Source organism: Monodelphis domestica, chromosome 5 (genome assembly GCF_027887165.1).
Source record: "Monodelphis domestica isolate mMonDom1 chromosome 5, mMonDom1.pri, whole genome shotgun sequence".
NCBI classification, from domain to species: Eukaryota; Metazoa; Chordata; class Mammalia; order Didelphimorphia; family Didelphidae; genus Monodelphis; species Monodelphis domestica.
In genome coordinates, this window is record NC_077231.1 from 131,889,776 (window position 1) to 131,905,814 (window position 16,039).

Genomic DNA, 16,039 nt, shown 5'->3' on the forward strand with positions numbered 1-16,039 from the left:
TTGAATGTTATATAGAATTCACTTGTGAATCCATCAGGCCCTGGAGATTTTTTCTTAGTGAGTTCTTTCATGGCCTGTTCAATTTCTTTTTCTGATATGTGATTATTTAAGAGTTCTATTTCTTCTTCCATTAATCTAGGAAATTTATATTTTTTCAAATATTCATCCATATCACCTAGATTGTCATATTTATTGCTATATAATGGGGCAAAATAGTTTTTAATAACTGACTTAATTTCTTCTTCATTGGAAGTAAGATCTCCCTTTTCATCTCTGATACTGTTAACTTGGTTTTCTTCTTTCCTTTTTTTAATTAGATTGACCAGGATTTTGTCCCTTTTTTTCCCAAAATACCAGCTTCTAGTCTTATTTATTAGTTTAATAGTTCTATCACTTTTGATTTTATTAATTTCTCCTTTAATTTTTAGGATCTCTAATTTGGTTTTCTTCTGCGGGTTTTTAATTTGTTTGCTTTCAAGTTTTTTTTTATTTGCATGTCCAATTCATTGACCTCTGCCCTCCCTAATTTGTTAACATATGAACACAAGAATATAAATGGTCCCCTGTGTACTGCTTTGGCTGTATCCCATAGAGTTTGAAAGGATGTCTCATCTTTGTCATTTTCTTCAATGAAATTCTTAATTGTTTCTATGATTTGTTCTCTAACTAAAAGATTTTGGAGAATCATATTATTTAATTTTCACTTGATTTTTGATTTGGCTCTCCATGTACAGTTACTGATCATTATTTTTATTGCCTTATCATCTGAAAAGGTTGCATTTATTATTTCTGCTTTTCTGCATTTGTATGTCATGTTTTATGGCCTACTATATGGTCAATCTTTGTGAATATACCATGTGCTGCTGAAAAAAAAGGCATATTCCTTTTTGTCCCTATTTATTTTTCTCCATATATCTATTATCTCTAATTTGTCTAAGATTTCATTCATCTCTTTTACTTCTTTCTTATTTATTTTTTTTTATTTGATTTATCTAAATTTGACAGTGGTAGGTTCAGGTCTCCCACTAGTATAGTTTTACAATCTATTTCCTCCTTCAATTCTACTAGTTTCTCCATTAGAAATTCAGATGCTATACCATTTGGTGCATACATGTTGATTAGTGATATTTCCTCATTGCCTATTTATTCCTATTATCTCCCTTTTAACAGAATATATTTACCTTCCCTATCCCTTTTGATCAGGTCTATTTTTGCTTTGGCTTTGTCACATATCATGATTGCAACTCCTGCCTTCTTTCTATCAGTTGATGCCCAAAAGGTCTTACTCCATCCTTTAATTCTAACCTTGTGAGTATCAACCCGCCTCATATGTGTTTCTTAAAGACAACATATGGTAGGGTTTGGGGTTCTAATCCAATCTGCTATTTGTCTACATTTTATGGGTGAGTTCATCTCATTCACATTCAAAGTTATGATTGTCACTTGTGAATTTCCTAGTATTTTTATATCCTCTCCTAGTTCTGTCTTTTCTTCTTTTGCTATATCCTTTTAAATCAGTGGTTTACTTTTAATCAATCCCCCTATGAGTGATTCTTCTAATTACTATAATAATGAATATTATTTTTGAGAGTTACAAATAACATTTTCCCTATATGTAAATATAAATATATATATATATATATATATATATATATATATATATATATATATATATATATATATATATATAATTTGATCTAATTGTACCCCTTAAAGAAGAGAGTTTGAATTAAAAAAAAAAAAACATTTCCCCCTTTTCCCTCTCTTATTTACATTTTCATGTTTCTCTTGATCTTTGTGTTTGGATATCAAACTTTCCACTTAGTTCCAGTCTTTTCTTTACAAATACTTGGAAATCTTATATTTTGTTGAATGCCCATACTCTCCCCTGGAAGCATATAATCTGTTTTGATGGATAGATGATTCTTGGTTGAAGACCTAGTTCTCTTGCCTTTCTGAATATCATGTTCCAGGCCTTGCAGTCCTTTAATCTGGAAGCTGCCAGATCTTGTGTGATCCTGATTGGTGCTCCTTGGTATCTGAATTGTCTCTTTTTGGCTTCTTGTAGAATTTTCTCCTTAACTTGAACACTCTGCAATTTGGCAATTACATTACTGGGAGTTGTCTTTTGGGGATTTAGTGTAGAGGGTACTCTATGAAGTCTTTCATTGCCTATTTTGCCCCCTTGTTCAAGAACATAAGGGCAGTTTTCTTGGATGATTTCTTGTAGTATGATGTCAAGATTTCTGTTTATTTCTAGCTTTTTGGGTAGACCAGTGATTCTCAAATTGTCTCTTCTTCCTCCATTTACCTGATCTGTCACCTTGTCAGTGAGATATTTTATGTTTTCTTCTATTTTGTCAGTCTTTTGACTTTGCTTTATTAATTCTTGCTGTTTTACAAGATTATTGGTTTCCAGTTGCTCAATTCTGGTCATTAAGGCCTGGTTTTCTGCTTTAAACTTTGGGTTTTCTGGTATAATTTTTTTTTTATTTTCTGTTATAATTTTTTTTATTTTCTCTTTGAACCATTTCCCACTTATCTTGCCAGAAGGTTTCCATTTTTTTGATAAGCTCCAACTTAAATTCTTACAGAGTTTGTGGACAATTTCCATTTTTTTTGGATGCTTTTGGCTTTGTTTGAATTTCCTCCTGTATTTCCTCTGTAGCCTCAGATTTTTCTCTGTAAAAATTTTTGAGGGCCACTACCTTTTTTTGTTTTTCTTGGAGCATGTTTGCTCCTGTGGACAATTTTCTATCATTGTGTTTATCGTCCCTTTTTAGTCAGAAATCTGAGTGAGCTGAGCAGGTTCTTTGTGTATGGAGTTAAGGAGCAAGGATTTTGCCTGATGCAAACTCTCAAATCTCCACAATCCTTTGCAGTTCTTCTTATGCTATCTTCTCAGGAGCTCCCATGGTCTGCGCTCCCCTGCCTGCCAAGGTTTCAGGTGTTGTTCCTCAAAGTGGTAGGTTTATGGTGGTCTTAATCAGCTCCCAAGAACCTAGAGGTGCCCCCTTGCACACTGTAGAGGTGCTCCTCATTCACTCGCTGATTCTGGTGCCTGCTGACTCTGACTCTGTCTCTATAGGTGCAGTGGGGGAGGATAGATCGGCTCACATTTCAGGGGGAGCTTTTTCACCCTCTTATAGTGTGGAAATGCCCAAATCCCACATACCTTCAATGCGCATCCTACTGTAGAGTCCCTCTGTTCTTATGAAAGTGGATTTTTTGGGTCTTTTGAGGTAGTCTATACCGGTGGGTGCTGGGGAGAGGAAGCATCTGGTGTCTAGACTGCTGCCATGCTTACCCAGAAGTCTCATTGATCTCTTTTGATCTTTGTAAGAACTCTGGGAGGTAGGATATTATTATACCCATTTTATAGATAAAGAAACTGAGGCAAACAGGTTTAGTGACTTGCCCATGGCCACATAAGTGTCTGAGTTCAAATTTCAATTCAAATCTTCCTGACTCCAGGTCAGGGCTCTAGCCTTGATTATACCCTCAATGTATGGATGCACATAAGCCCTGGAGAAATGTCTCCATTACTGACTCCTGCTATATGAGGCATATTCATGGTATCTAGACTTCTGCTTCCAGGTGGACACCACAAGACACAGCTTTCTCTTCTTGTCTCTTCTCTTGCCTCCTCAGTTCTCACTGCTACCACTTACTTGCTTGCTACTGCATTTGAAAGGCTAACTCTCCTCATAAAAGAGGTGAATTCTACCATTTCTTTTTTAGTTCAGAGCCCAGGAGAAAAACTTAGCTATTTTAGAAAAGACTAGGGAAAAGTCTCTCCCTCCACCAGGGCAAGGATGACCTTCTTCTTTAAGAGTTTTGAAATCCAGTAGCCAAGCTCATTTGAAATGCAAAGTAGTCATACAGTAAGCTAATTAGAACCTATAGGAATTTGGTCTCACATTTGTAACTCAGAATCACTGACTCATGGAGGTTTAGGATCAAAAAGGGTTTTCAATGATTCACGTATTCCAATGCATACTCCAAAGCAATCTCAATGAGCAACTAGGTGGCCCAGGGGATAGAGAACCAGGGCTAGAGACAGGAGGGCCTAGGCTCAAATTTGGCCTCAGATACTTCCTAGTTATACAAAGTTGGGGAATTCACTCAATCCCAATTGCCAGTGCTCTACTACCTTAGAAAAGATATTCAGTACCTATTCTAAGGCAGGAAAAAGAAGGATTAAAAAAAAAGGCCCATCTAAGGGAACTCTGACTTGTTCTAGAAGTGATTTTGTTTAGACTTATAGAGAAGGAGAAGCCTTCACCTTTCTAGATAACATATTCCACTTTTTGACAGATTAAGTTATAGGGAATTTTTTTTTAATTTTGGTTATTATTTTTGTTTTTGTTTTGTTTGACTTGGCCTTTTTAGAACTTCTACTCATTATTCCTGACACTGCTTTCTGGAGAAAACCAGTACAAATCTAATCCTTCCTCCACATGACAATTCTTGGAATTAGCTATTATGTACCTATTGAGTCTTGTCAAAACTAAACTCCTCTCCTAATAGAATGAGTTACATGTCCTATGATTTATTGTTGAACAATTATTTTAATTTCTATTTAACTTCTCATAGAGCTCAATTGTTTCTTAATCAGGAGCATATGTCAAAGAAACCTTACAGGAGTATAAAGTCATATTTTTCCTTTGCATTAATTTGGTAATTATGTCAATTGTTCTCCTAGTTCTGTTCACTTAATTCCATATCAGTTTAGATGATCTTATCAGGTATCCCTAAAACCATTATTTACATTTGTTTTTTTTTAAAAACTATTAATGCAATCTTATAAGTAATTATTGCCTCCTTCTTTAGCAAAGATTCTTGCAATGGGGAATTTTTTCATTCTTTTGTTTTGTATTACCAATGCCTAGTACAATTCTTTGCACATAATAGGCACTTGTTGAAATCTTGTGGGTTGCAAGTTTTCATCAGTGCCTATAATATAATTTAATATGTATATTTTTTAGCTTAATAGATAGAAAACTTAAGAGTACATTTCCTGTTCAAGAGAAAGTGTAATATAGGGTTGTTTTGGTGGTATGGAGGAGAGAGAATGTAGTCTTCCCTCCCTCAAGGTAAAGACAAGGGATAAGAGGAGTTGATGATATGTGCCCCAGGAGGTAGAAGGAGAGTGAGATCAGTTATTCCCCCCTTCAGTTATGTCTCCTCCCTAAATCTGTCTTTTACTCCCCACTATCAACTATTCTTGAAGAAGAACTTCTTCCCTTGGGGAAGAGAGAGAAATCAGTCCTCTCCCCCCTTCAGCTATAACTATTACTTCACTCACACTGGAGTCAGTTGAAAGATAGATAATTTTTATTCTAAGGTATTAAGGACAAGTTGCAAAACTAAAAGATGGATGACAGGTTGGGGTCTAGAGGAAAGAGGATGAGGGGGGATCTCTACCTATCTAGATCTTTCCCCCCAAAGGTTGAGAGACTTGGGCTTGGTAGCCTGAGCCTCGGAGAGGTTCAGATTGGTGGACCCTGGGTTTTGTCACAGCAGAGCAATGTTCAATGTGAAGGGATCTTCTTCTTAGGACTGCTTCTTCTTTTCTTCAAGTTTTTGCCACTATTTGTTGGGGTTTTTTGGGAGGATGATGAACAGGCTTAGGGAAGGATGAGAGCTTTTGCTTAGGAGCCATTCTCCAGTCTGACTTTCCCCTTTGCTGTCTCAATTCAGAGAGAGAAATCAACTGCCTCTCCCCTGGAAACTCCTCTTCCCTCAGAATTATAAACCTTCTCACCCATCCCCCTCTGTGGATGGAAATCTTTGCATTTCTTCCAGTCTCTGTCATTCAATGTCCCTGGATTATTCCTTTATCACAGAGGTTATTTTTAATTCAGTCCAAATATCTAATATCTCTTTTTCTGAATTTTTTTTTAATTTGGCCTTATTCTTTAGTAATTAAATTATCTTTTTCACTGAACTTTTTAAATAAAAACAGGTAAGTAAAATGTTCTCATAAAATAACTATGAGACAGTATGGCAATATTCTGCTAAAATAATCTTCCATCTTTACTAAGAGGAAGAAAATGTTTCATCATCTGCCTTTCCTGAGGTGAATTGTAATCTTTCCCTACCTTGGAAGATATTTCAAGACTTGCTAAAAGAAGACATTCATTTTCTTATAAGCATCATGTCAATTTTTAAGGAATTCTAGGTTTATATGATACTGTCATGGGTGCCATGGTGGCAAACCTATGGGATGTGTGCCAAACATGGCATGCAGAGATCTCTCTGTGGGCATGTGCACCATCCCTAACAGAGTTAGTTACTAGAAAGGCAGAGGGACTCCAAGAGAACTAATCCCATCTCCTCTCCTCCACACCTCCCTGCCTCAAATTTAAAAAAAGATAAAAGAGCAGGGGAGTTTTGTGCCCCAAATGGAAGCTTGGACTTTTGGTATGGAGAGGGGGAAAGAGAGGAGAACCCCTTCCACAAAGAGGGGTTCAGGGGAGACAGCAGATGTAATGAGTTGACTTAGAGAGGAGAGGGGATTTGAAGATTTTCCCCCTCTGCCTTTCCTCCTTAGCTAAAGCTGCTCTCCCCAATTTGCTCTCATCCCTCTTGTTCCCCCTCCACTTCTGGAGACCAAAGGGTCTCACTTTGATCCATTCACTCACACTCAGCTTGGGGAACAGACAACTTTTAATGTTAACTCAATCAGATAATACAAAAGGAATAATGATTAGGGAAGAATGGGAAAAGGAAAGTGGGGAAAGGGGGTCCCTGTCTCTATCTAAACCCTTTTCCTCCCTCCTCGAGTTTGGGGGGAACTCTGGCCTTGGCAGCCTGAGCCCCCCAGAGAGAAAATCAGGTTGACTCACCCCTAGACAACAGGAATTGAGGTAAAGTCTGCTCAGGTTTCACTTCAGAAGTTCCTTCAACTGGGAAGTGTTGGGGGGAAAGATTTCCTGTCACCAGCAGGAAAAATGGGTAACCCTCAAGAGAAAGTCTTTATCTACCTCTCCACTGAGGGCCTCCCTACTCTCCTAGCCAGAGTCTTTTCTCCTCAGGATTCCACTCTTGGAGTCCCTCCCCCATCAAGGTGATCAATTTCACATACTCTTCAGTCTGGCACTTCTTCCTAGTGCCAGCCTCTGTCACACCCCTCTGTACTTATTTGCTCCCCTGAGTGGTGCACTCAGGCCACTCCCCTCTCCTATCTGGGGTAAGGTGATGGGGGGAGGGGAACTCTGTCTGGGGCAAAGTAGAACACAGCACTTGGTCTCTAAAAGGTTCTAAAAAGCTCACCATCACTGTGATAGTATATCTCCTGGTCCATACTCAAACTTTTTCTAATTCTGTAATACGGGCCAATTTTATGTTCCATATCTTGATGTTTTTAAAAAATCAATTTCTCCAAAAAGTGACATTTTTTACAACTTGTGGAAATGTAGAAAAACTTTTGTGTCCTATACTACAAATATGAATGGAATTGGAACATTTTAAAACATTATGTGGTCAGAAGATTTATATGAAATATATTAGGAATAATATTTGTTATGTAGTAGGAAAACATTTGATTTACCACTTGTTCATATGAGGATATGATGTGGAGTTTTGTTTTTAAAAGATTACTTTGTTACAAAAATGAATAATTTGGAAATAGGTATTAAGTGATAATACTTGTGTAACCCAGTGGAATTGCTTGTCAGCTCTGGGAGGGGCCAGGGAAAATAGAAGGTAAAGAACATGAATTATGTAACCATGGAAAACTACTTGAATAAAAAAATAAAAATTTAAAAATAAAAAAGAATGCTATTTGTTATATAATATGAAAATCTGGAAATGTCTTAATTCTCTTTACTTTTATTTCAGGTTTGTTGAACCTGATCTGAAATCACTGTCAATTGGTTTATATACATTTGTTATGCGAACAGTAGGTATGAAATTTGTTTATTTTTAACTCATTAGTTCTTAGTGTGTTTATGAAATTAAATGCAACAAATAGTCATAAAGATGAGAGAGAACAGATAATAGAATTGTTTTGTGGATAAGAGATAACGGGATTTTAAATGATATACTTTCTTTACTTAAGAAATATATAAAGTAATAAGGGGATGCAATCAAACAACTATTATGCAAAAAACAATGGAATGCAAAATGTGGATCAAAAGTATTCTGAGAAAATTTAAGAGTTTGAGGCATTTCTGTTTTTCCCTTAGGAAATTAATGAAGGCTTTATGAAAATTAATATCTGAGATTGGTCTTCTATAAAGAGGAGAGATTGAATTCCAAGCTCAGATGCTAGTTTATTGAATACACAGAGGTAGGAGAAAGCATAGTAAGATCTGAGAAGAGTTAGTGATCAAATTTAACTAAAACAAAAGCATATGCAGAGTGGCAGTGTAAACAAGGATGAAAAGTTGGCTTCAGGTTATATCATGAAAGGGTTTAAATTTTGGGCTGAGGACTGCGTTTTATCCTAGAAAGAGCCACTAAAATTTTTTGAGCAAGGAATTAACATTGTTAGATCTTTGCTTTAGAAAGTTTAGTTGTGTGGCATTTCTAGATATTTCTAGATATTTCTGAGATATATTGCAAAGTAAGGGATAATATATTTGCATATGTGTATGCTTATTTATGTGTGCGTATGTATGTAGATTAGATATTATATAACAAATATGTACATATAGATCTATGTAGTTTAGTTGTGTAAGGTTATGAGGAAGAAAGCTAGCTATTCTCTGTTTAATGAAGGCCAGCCCTGGGATGTGGACATTATAGGTCTTTTCTTTACACTGCTTTTATGTCCTTTTACCTGATGTGACTTACAATATTGTCCCCACCCTCCATCTCTACAAAGGAATTTCTCTGGGCATGAAGGCTATTTAATCCAATTGTCTAGACCTCTATCATGAAGCCAACTGCTATTTTTCATTTTTCATTTCCTTTAACAAAGGAGAGAAAGAATGGGTTAATTTCTTCTTCAATTTGCATTCAAAATCTGATTTTTAAAGTACCAGTCAATAACATTCGCACACAACTAGGGATTCTCCATTCAAACCCTTCTTATTTTCATCTGAATACCTTGTCCCTCCTTGTTACTGCCTCTTTTTTCAGTATCTTGATCATGAGAAATTAAACATAGAGATTAGGAAAGTTAAAATCAATAAAACTTTAGATGACATTCAGACTAATTAGGAACTGTAAATATAACTTAAAGAAAAGAAATAAACTTTAGATTAATCTTTACTGTTAGGAGAATCAGAACTAAAAATTGAAAAGGGGATAGGATGGATAGCATCACTATCATCCAAGGCAAACTGGATTAGCCATGGTTTTCGTAGTCTATTCTCTGCAAGGTGCTCATATCCTTTAGAAGTCAATGACCATAACTGGAGGACGAGTCTCTTTATCTCTATCATCCCTTTCTTAAATCATCTGTCAGTATCTCTATTCTCCATCTGTATTCTCTCTGTCTTTCTGTTTCTGCCTCTCTCCCTGTTTCTCTCTGCCTCTCTCTCTCCTTTCTTAATTCTTTCTTTTCCTCTTTCCTTTCTTTTTTTTGTAAATACTTCTTCCCAAAGGCATAATAATAACAGGATAGCCAAATGTTGTTTGTGTGGGAGATTTCCAAGCATTATTCTCATCACACATAGTAAATTATGGTATATTCTATGATAAATCCAGTCACATTTCCAGATATTTTCAATGTAAAGTTAGTTGTCCTGGTTTTCTTATTCTTTGGATTCTGTTTGGGAGCAAGAAGGATAAAAGCAAGAAATCCATTTGCTTTTTATTAAAATTTATCTATTTAGTTTATGATCCAGTTGGTTCTATAATTTACCCTTTAATTCAGAGGGTCTCAACCAAAGATTTTGTGAAACTGTCAAAATTATTTTTAAAATACATTTTTATAATTGTTTTTCACCATAACTTTATTTCCTTTATAATTCCAGGGTTGGTTTTTTGTTTTGTTTTTAGAAAACATCATTCTAAAAAGGGATCCATAGGCTTCAATAGGCAAACAAAGGAATTCATGGCCTAAAAAATATCTAAGAACATTTATTTTATTTTGAAATTTGGTTGTTTGACATTACAGGAGGATTGTTAACTCCGATCTATGTTGGAGCAATGATAGATACAGCATGTCTAAAATGGGACACCAGTAATTGTGGGAATAAAGGAGCTTGTAGAATATATGAGTCTGTTTCATTTAGGTAAGTTGTTAGTGTGTGATTTCATAAAATGATTTCCCTATTAACTATGCTGATTGCAAAAGAATGAAATAACATTATCTTTGACATTGAAAGCCTTATTTGATTAGTTATAGCTTCCCTTAAAATTTTTTTAAATGACCAAGTTGGGCTTCAGCCTGTCCAACATTCATAGATGACAGGGCAGAGATGACGACAATAGATTTCATTCTTCTAACATTCATTCCTCAAAGCTATTGATATATAAAAGGCAAAAGATTAACATCCTCATTTTTTCTATGGCACAGAGATAATATATTTCAATGGAGAAAATAATTGTAATGGTACCCAGAGAGCTAAAGAGAGACTGAGACAGCTTCAGTTTCTTCAAGGGTAAAACGGAGATGATAACAGAATTTAACTCCCAGGATTATTGTGAGGAGCAATTAAGATAGTAAATGTAAAAGATTTTGCAAGTCTTAAAGCATCATGCAGGCAATCAAGCTATTAGAACTCAGGATAAACCTCATAAATACTAATTTTTTTCTTATCATATATATATAAACATGTGTGTATAGATATTTATGTGTATCTGTATATACATACATATATATATATATATATATACACACAAATTTCTCATTTCATCTTTTCTCTTAAAAATGAGGGCAAAACCTTCAAGGACCTCTTATTGTCTTCTCTTGATATAGTTTCCCCTTTTATGGGTTAACTTTTTTTGATCCCTTTTCCCCTGTCTAATCTCCACCAATAAATAGTCCCAACCTGTACCATTGCATGATGATATAATTAAAATTAATCTTGTAAATTTGTATTAGATTTATAATTATTTATTTATAAAAGAGAAAGATATTATCAGGTCTTTCTAACTACAATAGTGTTCCTAGTGCATTGCTTCTTTAAGTCCTAGATTACCAACCAGCCTTGGCATGTGGTCAGGCCAGAAAAAGTAATTAAGGCCAGAAAGAGTGAGCTTGCATTCAGGATGGGAGCTGAGCAAAAAACAAACAACAAAAAAACCAGAGTTTCTGCTTGCCCTGGCTATTATATGGTGTATCATGTTAAAGCTACCCAACTTTCTTATAGGGCAGTTTGGGTCATGTATTCTGATGTCCAAGCACTGTAACAACACCAAGTCACTCACAGTCAGATGCTTCTGTCCACCCATTCAGGAAGTCTCATCATGCCTTCTCCTCTTTCACATGACTTGGTTCTCTTTCTTGCACATGTGACAACGGCTAATTGGTTTTATTTTTATGTTAATTTCACATAAAGCTATCTGATGAACAGTCATTTCTTCTCTATAATGGCTTGTGTGCAAGAAAGAAAAAGAAAGGGAAAAAATTCCATCATCAGATATGCCTCCTTTCTGAAGAGCTGTAGTTCACAATATTATTGACAATTCTTATAAAACTTGTTCTGGATACAAAGTAAAATGCTTAGTTTACTAGGCCAAAAATTCATCATTTAGTTTTCAAACTACTCTTGTGTGTGGTTGGCTAAGAAATTTATGACCAAAAAGGAATAAAAATATTTCTAATAACTTTTGTCATACACATAATTTTATTATTTCTATAATTAAAAACTTACTGTATATCCTCTGGAATGCTTTTATGAAGTCTATAATGGTTCCTTAGCACTAAAAATGATTTTTTTTAATTTTATTTTATAGAAATACATTCTTGGGCTTGACTTCAGGGCTAAGAATATCAGATTGTGTCTTATATATCTTTTTATTCACTGTGGTGAAGAAAGCAAATAAAGAAAACAATAATGGACTTTCTAATAACAGGATGGATGTGGATGAATCAAACCTTAAAGAACTTTTAAAAAATAACAAACAGATGGTATCCTCTGCTCATGTGGACAGTGAAAGCTACCTTTAGATTGAACAGTGACTTCTACACAACCAATATTCCTTTGCTTCCTTCTTTAATGAGATTAAGAAACATCAAGAACCAATATGTAAACTAGGAGAGGATTGTTGATTCAGTTACCATGATCTTTTTGATCTGAATCCTAGGGGTATTATTGAATGTCTCTTGTTTTTCACTGATAATTCTAGCCTCCTTATTCTTTGTTGTTGCTCAGTTGTTCAGTCCTGTCTGACTTTATATGACTTCATAGACAAAAGCCCATGGGGTTTTCTCAGCAAAATATTGTAGTGGCTGACCATTTCCTTCTCTAGTGTGTACCTATTTCGTTGAAGGAACTAGTGAAAATAACAGCTAAATGATTTGCTCAGAATCACACAGATGGTATATGTCTGAGGCCAGATTTGAGTTCACATCTTCTTGCCTCTATACATTGCACCACCTAGTTGTTCTTTTTACTCTTACAACACATTAAGGATACAAAACTGGTAATGGCTCAGATGGAAAAGAAATAGTGGAAGATGTCTTGTTATAGAGTAGTTATGTGAATATAATGAAGATACACTGTACACATATCATGGATAATTGAAAGCAACCTATGAGATTATTAAAACACAATTATTGTTTTTTGCTAATAGAGTAGGTAGAAATGATGGGCACAATTTTAAAAAACAATGGCAGGGTTCATTTCATTTTTCATATAGCAAACAGGGGCCATTATATTTGATACTGGAGAAGCCATTGGATTTTATTGAGCAAAGAAATAACATAATAAGTTTTAACTACAGAAAAATCACATTGACAGTTGAGTAGAAAATGATTAGAAGGATAATTTGATACAGAGAAAGCAGTTAAAGATGATGACAGTAATGTATGTAAGAGACGATGAGGATCTAAACCAAATTTGTTTTCTGAGTTTGGAAAATAAAATGCCTATAAAGTGAGAAACTATAAAATTGGACACTGTATTCATTCTGTTTGGCCCAACCAAAAATGATAAAAAATAATCTTAATGTAAGAAAAAACTTCCTACCAAGCAAATGGAAAGGACTGATTGTGGAAAATGATCTGGAATTCTACTTAACCAGTTACTAGACAACATACCCCTTGACTCAGCAATATGTAAGAGAGGATTTACAAGATAAGCCAAGCATGCAAAACAAAGGACCTCAGCTGGCAATCAAAACAAGACCATTCTAAATAGAATGTTCCCAGGAGAGGCAGTTGGAGAAAAACCAGCAGCTAAAGAGAGAGACCTTGGTGGCTTCTGACAGAGTGGTGGAGAAGAAGCTGGGATTTCTAGCTTTGAACTAAGTCTCTTGGTTTTAGAGAGGGAAGGGAAGGAAACTGCCTTGGCTTCTGACCAAGGGGGAAACTGGTTTCTTCTGACCTAGGCTGAGGCTTTGGTGTGGCAGATGTTGGTGATTGACCATTATATACTGAACTGATTAGAAAAAGACAGAAGAAGATCAATTGTCCTTCATCATTCCCTAACAGACTCTTGTGTTACAGCTGTGACAGGACTAATATTTCCCAAGATCCTCCTAAATTTCATTAGAGACTAGGGAAAAACTCATCCCTCTCACTTCAATTTCCATCCTTGTCTTGTTTTTCCCAATAAACCCCCTTACTTGAGAAAGGAGTTTTTCCTCATAAATCTCATAGTCCACTTAGGGAAGGGGGGGGCGGGGTGAAGCTAAAGGCTTCAGAAGAGGGTGGTGAACAGTGGTATTGAGGGAGGAGGAGGGTAGGAAAATATTAATCAATTAGCCATTTAGGGAATTGATAGACACCCTCAAGTATTCCCCTAGTATCAATCTCCCTATTATTACTAGGAGCCCTGAGGTTTCCCCTAGTGTTTCTCTAGTCACTCCAAAGTATCTCATTTATTACAACAAGAAGTATCCAGATTATCTATTTTATTACAAATAATAATATTAAAAGAAGAAGAAAATAAGTTATATGTACAAAAATATGTATACCATTTCTTGTTTGTTTGTTTGTTTGTTTGTTTGTTTTGGTAGCAAAGAGCTGAAATTAGGCAAGGGCTGACAGGTTATGATGTGTGAATATAAAGAAATATTTATTTCCATTGTTCTATTTTTCCATAAGAAGTTATGCAAGAGATATTTTCAGAGAAACTTGGAAAGACTAGTGTGAATTATACAGTTAAGTAAGCAGAACCAAAACTACATTTTATAAAGTAACAACATTTGAAACATAAAAAACTCGGGAACACTTAAATTTTTAATCAATGCAATAGTCAACTATGATTCTGGACGATTGTTGATGATTTATATTACCTACTTCCTGAAAGAGAGGTGATGGACTAAATATGCAAAATACAACATAATTTTGTATAGGACCCCCTGGGGAACTTGTTTTGTTTGATTATCCATATATTACAAGATTGTATTTTTCCTGTGGGTAAAGAGAAATGGAAGGGAAAACAAATCTTGTAAACTAAAAATAAAATTTAATTTTAGAAATTCAATGAGCTTCCATGGGAGGCAATAAGTTACATTTAATGACTTCAAGAACAAACTGACTATCTACTTGCTAAATATGTTAGGATGGAAATTTCTTTCAGATATTTGTTAAATTAAATGACTTCTGTAGCCTCCACCAATTCTCAGATTTTGTGATTCTGTGATTCATTCCCATATAATTAACATCACAATACACATGATTTCAAAACTATCTCCAAAGCCAACATCTGTTAATTACAAGCTACTTCTTAATACATGTACACTCCAAAACCTCTCCTATACCTCAGAATATGTATGGAGGCATGTATAATTCATGCTTCCCACAAAAGTAGATCCAGGAGAGATTCTCTATGAATCATTAGAGTGTGTGAAAGCTGTCAGCAAAAATAGAGAGATAGAGAAAGAGGAAGAAAGACAGAGACAGAGACAGAGAGAGATCATGAACACCACATTACAACAAATAGTTAGGGAAATCTGCCAAGATATTCTTGAACAAAAGGGGATAATAGAAATGGAAGGAATCTACCAGTTACCTGCTGAAAGAGTCTAAAATGAAAACTCCTAAGACTATTATAGCTGCATTCCCAAACTCAAAATCCAAGACAAAAAATAATGCAAATAACCAGAAAAAAATTTTTTTTGTTAAATACAATGGAGTTATAATCAAGATTAAATAGCTTCTTCATTAAGACACTGGAGGGCACAGAATATATTCCAGAAGGCAAAGCATCTAGGATTACAACCAAGAATCTTCTATCAAGCAAAGTAGCATAATCCTCAAAAGGAAAAAAATGGATATTAAATGAAATATATATATATAATTAAAAGAAGTAAGGAAAGAAATTACATTTTGATAAAAAGTACCACAGACAATAAAAAAACACATGTGGATTAAAATGTCAGAGCATCTACATTTCTAAAGTTACATTAGCTATTGGACAAAAATAGTATGGACAGTAGGGAAGGTACAATTTTCCCCCACCCCTCTCAGGACTAGAAAAATACAACAAAAAATAAGCAAGAAAGAAGTTACAAAGATGAATAGAATTTTAGAAAAAATGCACATGACAGAACTCTAGAGAAAACTGAATGTGGAAAAAAGGAATATATATTTTTCTCAGCAATAAATGACACCATCACAAAAACTGATCATTTAGTAGGACTTAAAAGCCTCATGAACAAATGCAGAAAATCAGAAATATTAAATGCATCCAATTCAGATGATAATACAAAAAAAGTCAACAAAGAGTTAAAGAAATACTAAAAACTAATTGGAATCTAAATAATTTTACCTTTAAAATAACTGAACAAAGGCCAAATCTAGAAACAACCAATAATTTCATTAATTATCAATAAGAAAATGAAAAGTAGGAGACAACATAAAATTTGGGGGATGAAGCCAAAGTAGAACATAGGAGAAAATTCATATCTCTAAATGAATATATATATATATATATCAATAAAATAGGAAAAGAGTAGATCAAAACCACAA

At 34.8% G+C, this 16,039-nt stretch overlaps 1 protein-coding gene across 6 annotated transcripts in view; it reads left to right on the top strand.

The window, feature by feature from the left end:
- The window catches only part of LOC100011628 (solute carrier organic anion transporter family member 1B1), a 72,917-nt gene extending 58,224 nt beyond the window's left edge, over positions 1-14,693 (top strand). For 4 of the 6 annotated variants that reach the window (XM_007503543.2, XM_007503545.2, XM_016425871.2 and 1 more), the window contains 3 exons: positions 7,846-7,910; positions 10,073-10,190; positions 11,857-14,693. In XM_007503543.2, the coding sequence (XP_007503605.2) occupies positions 7,846-7,910; positions 10,073-10,190; positions 11,857-12,070 (397 nt within the window). In that variant the 3' untranslated portion in view covers positions 12,071-14,693. Of the gene's footprint in view, positions 1-7,845; positions 7,911-9,954; positions 10,191-11,856 lie in introns of those variants that run through there. The other 2 variants (XM_056799349.1, XM_056799347.1) reach the window with 2 other exon arrangements.
- Positions 14,694-16,039: the final 1,346 nt, after the last annotated feature.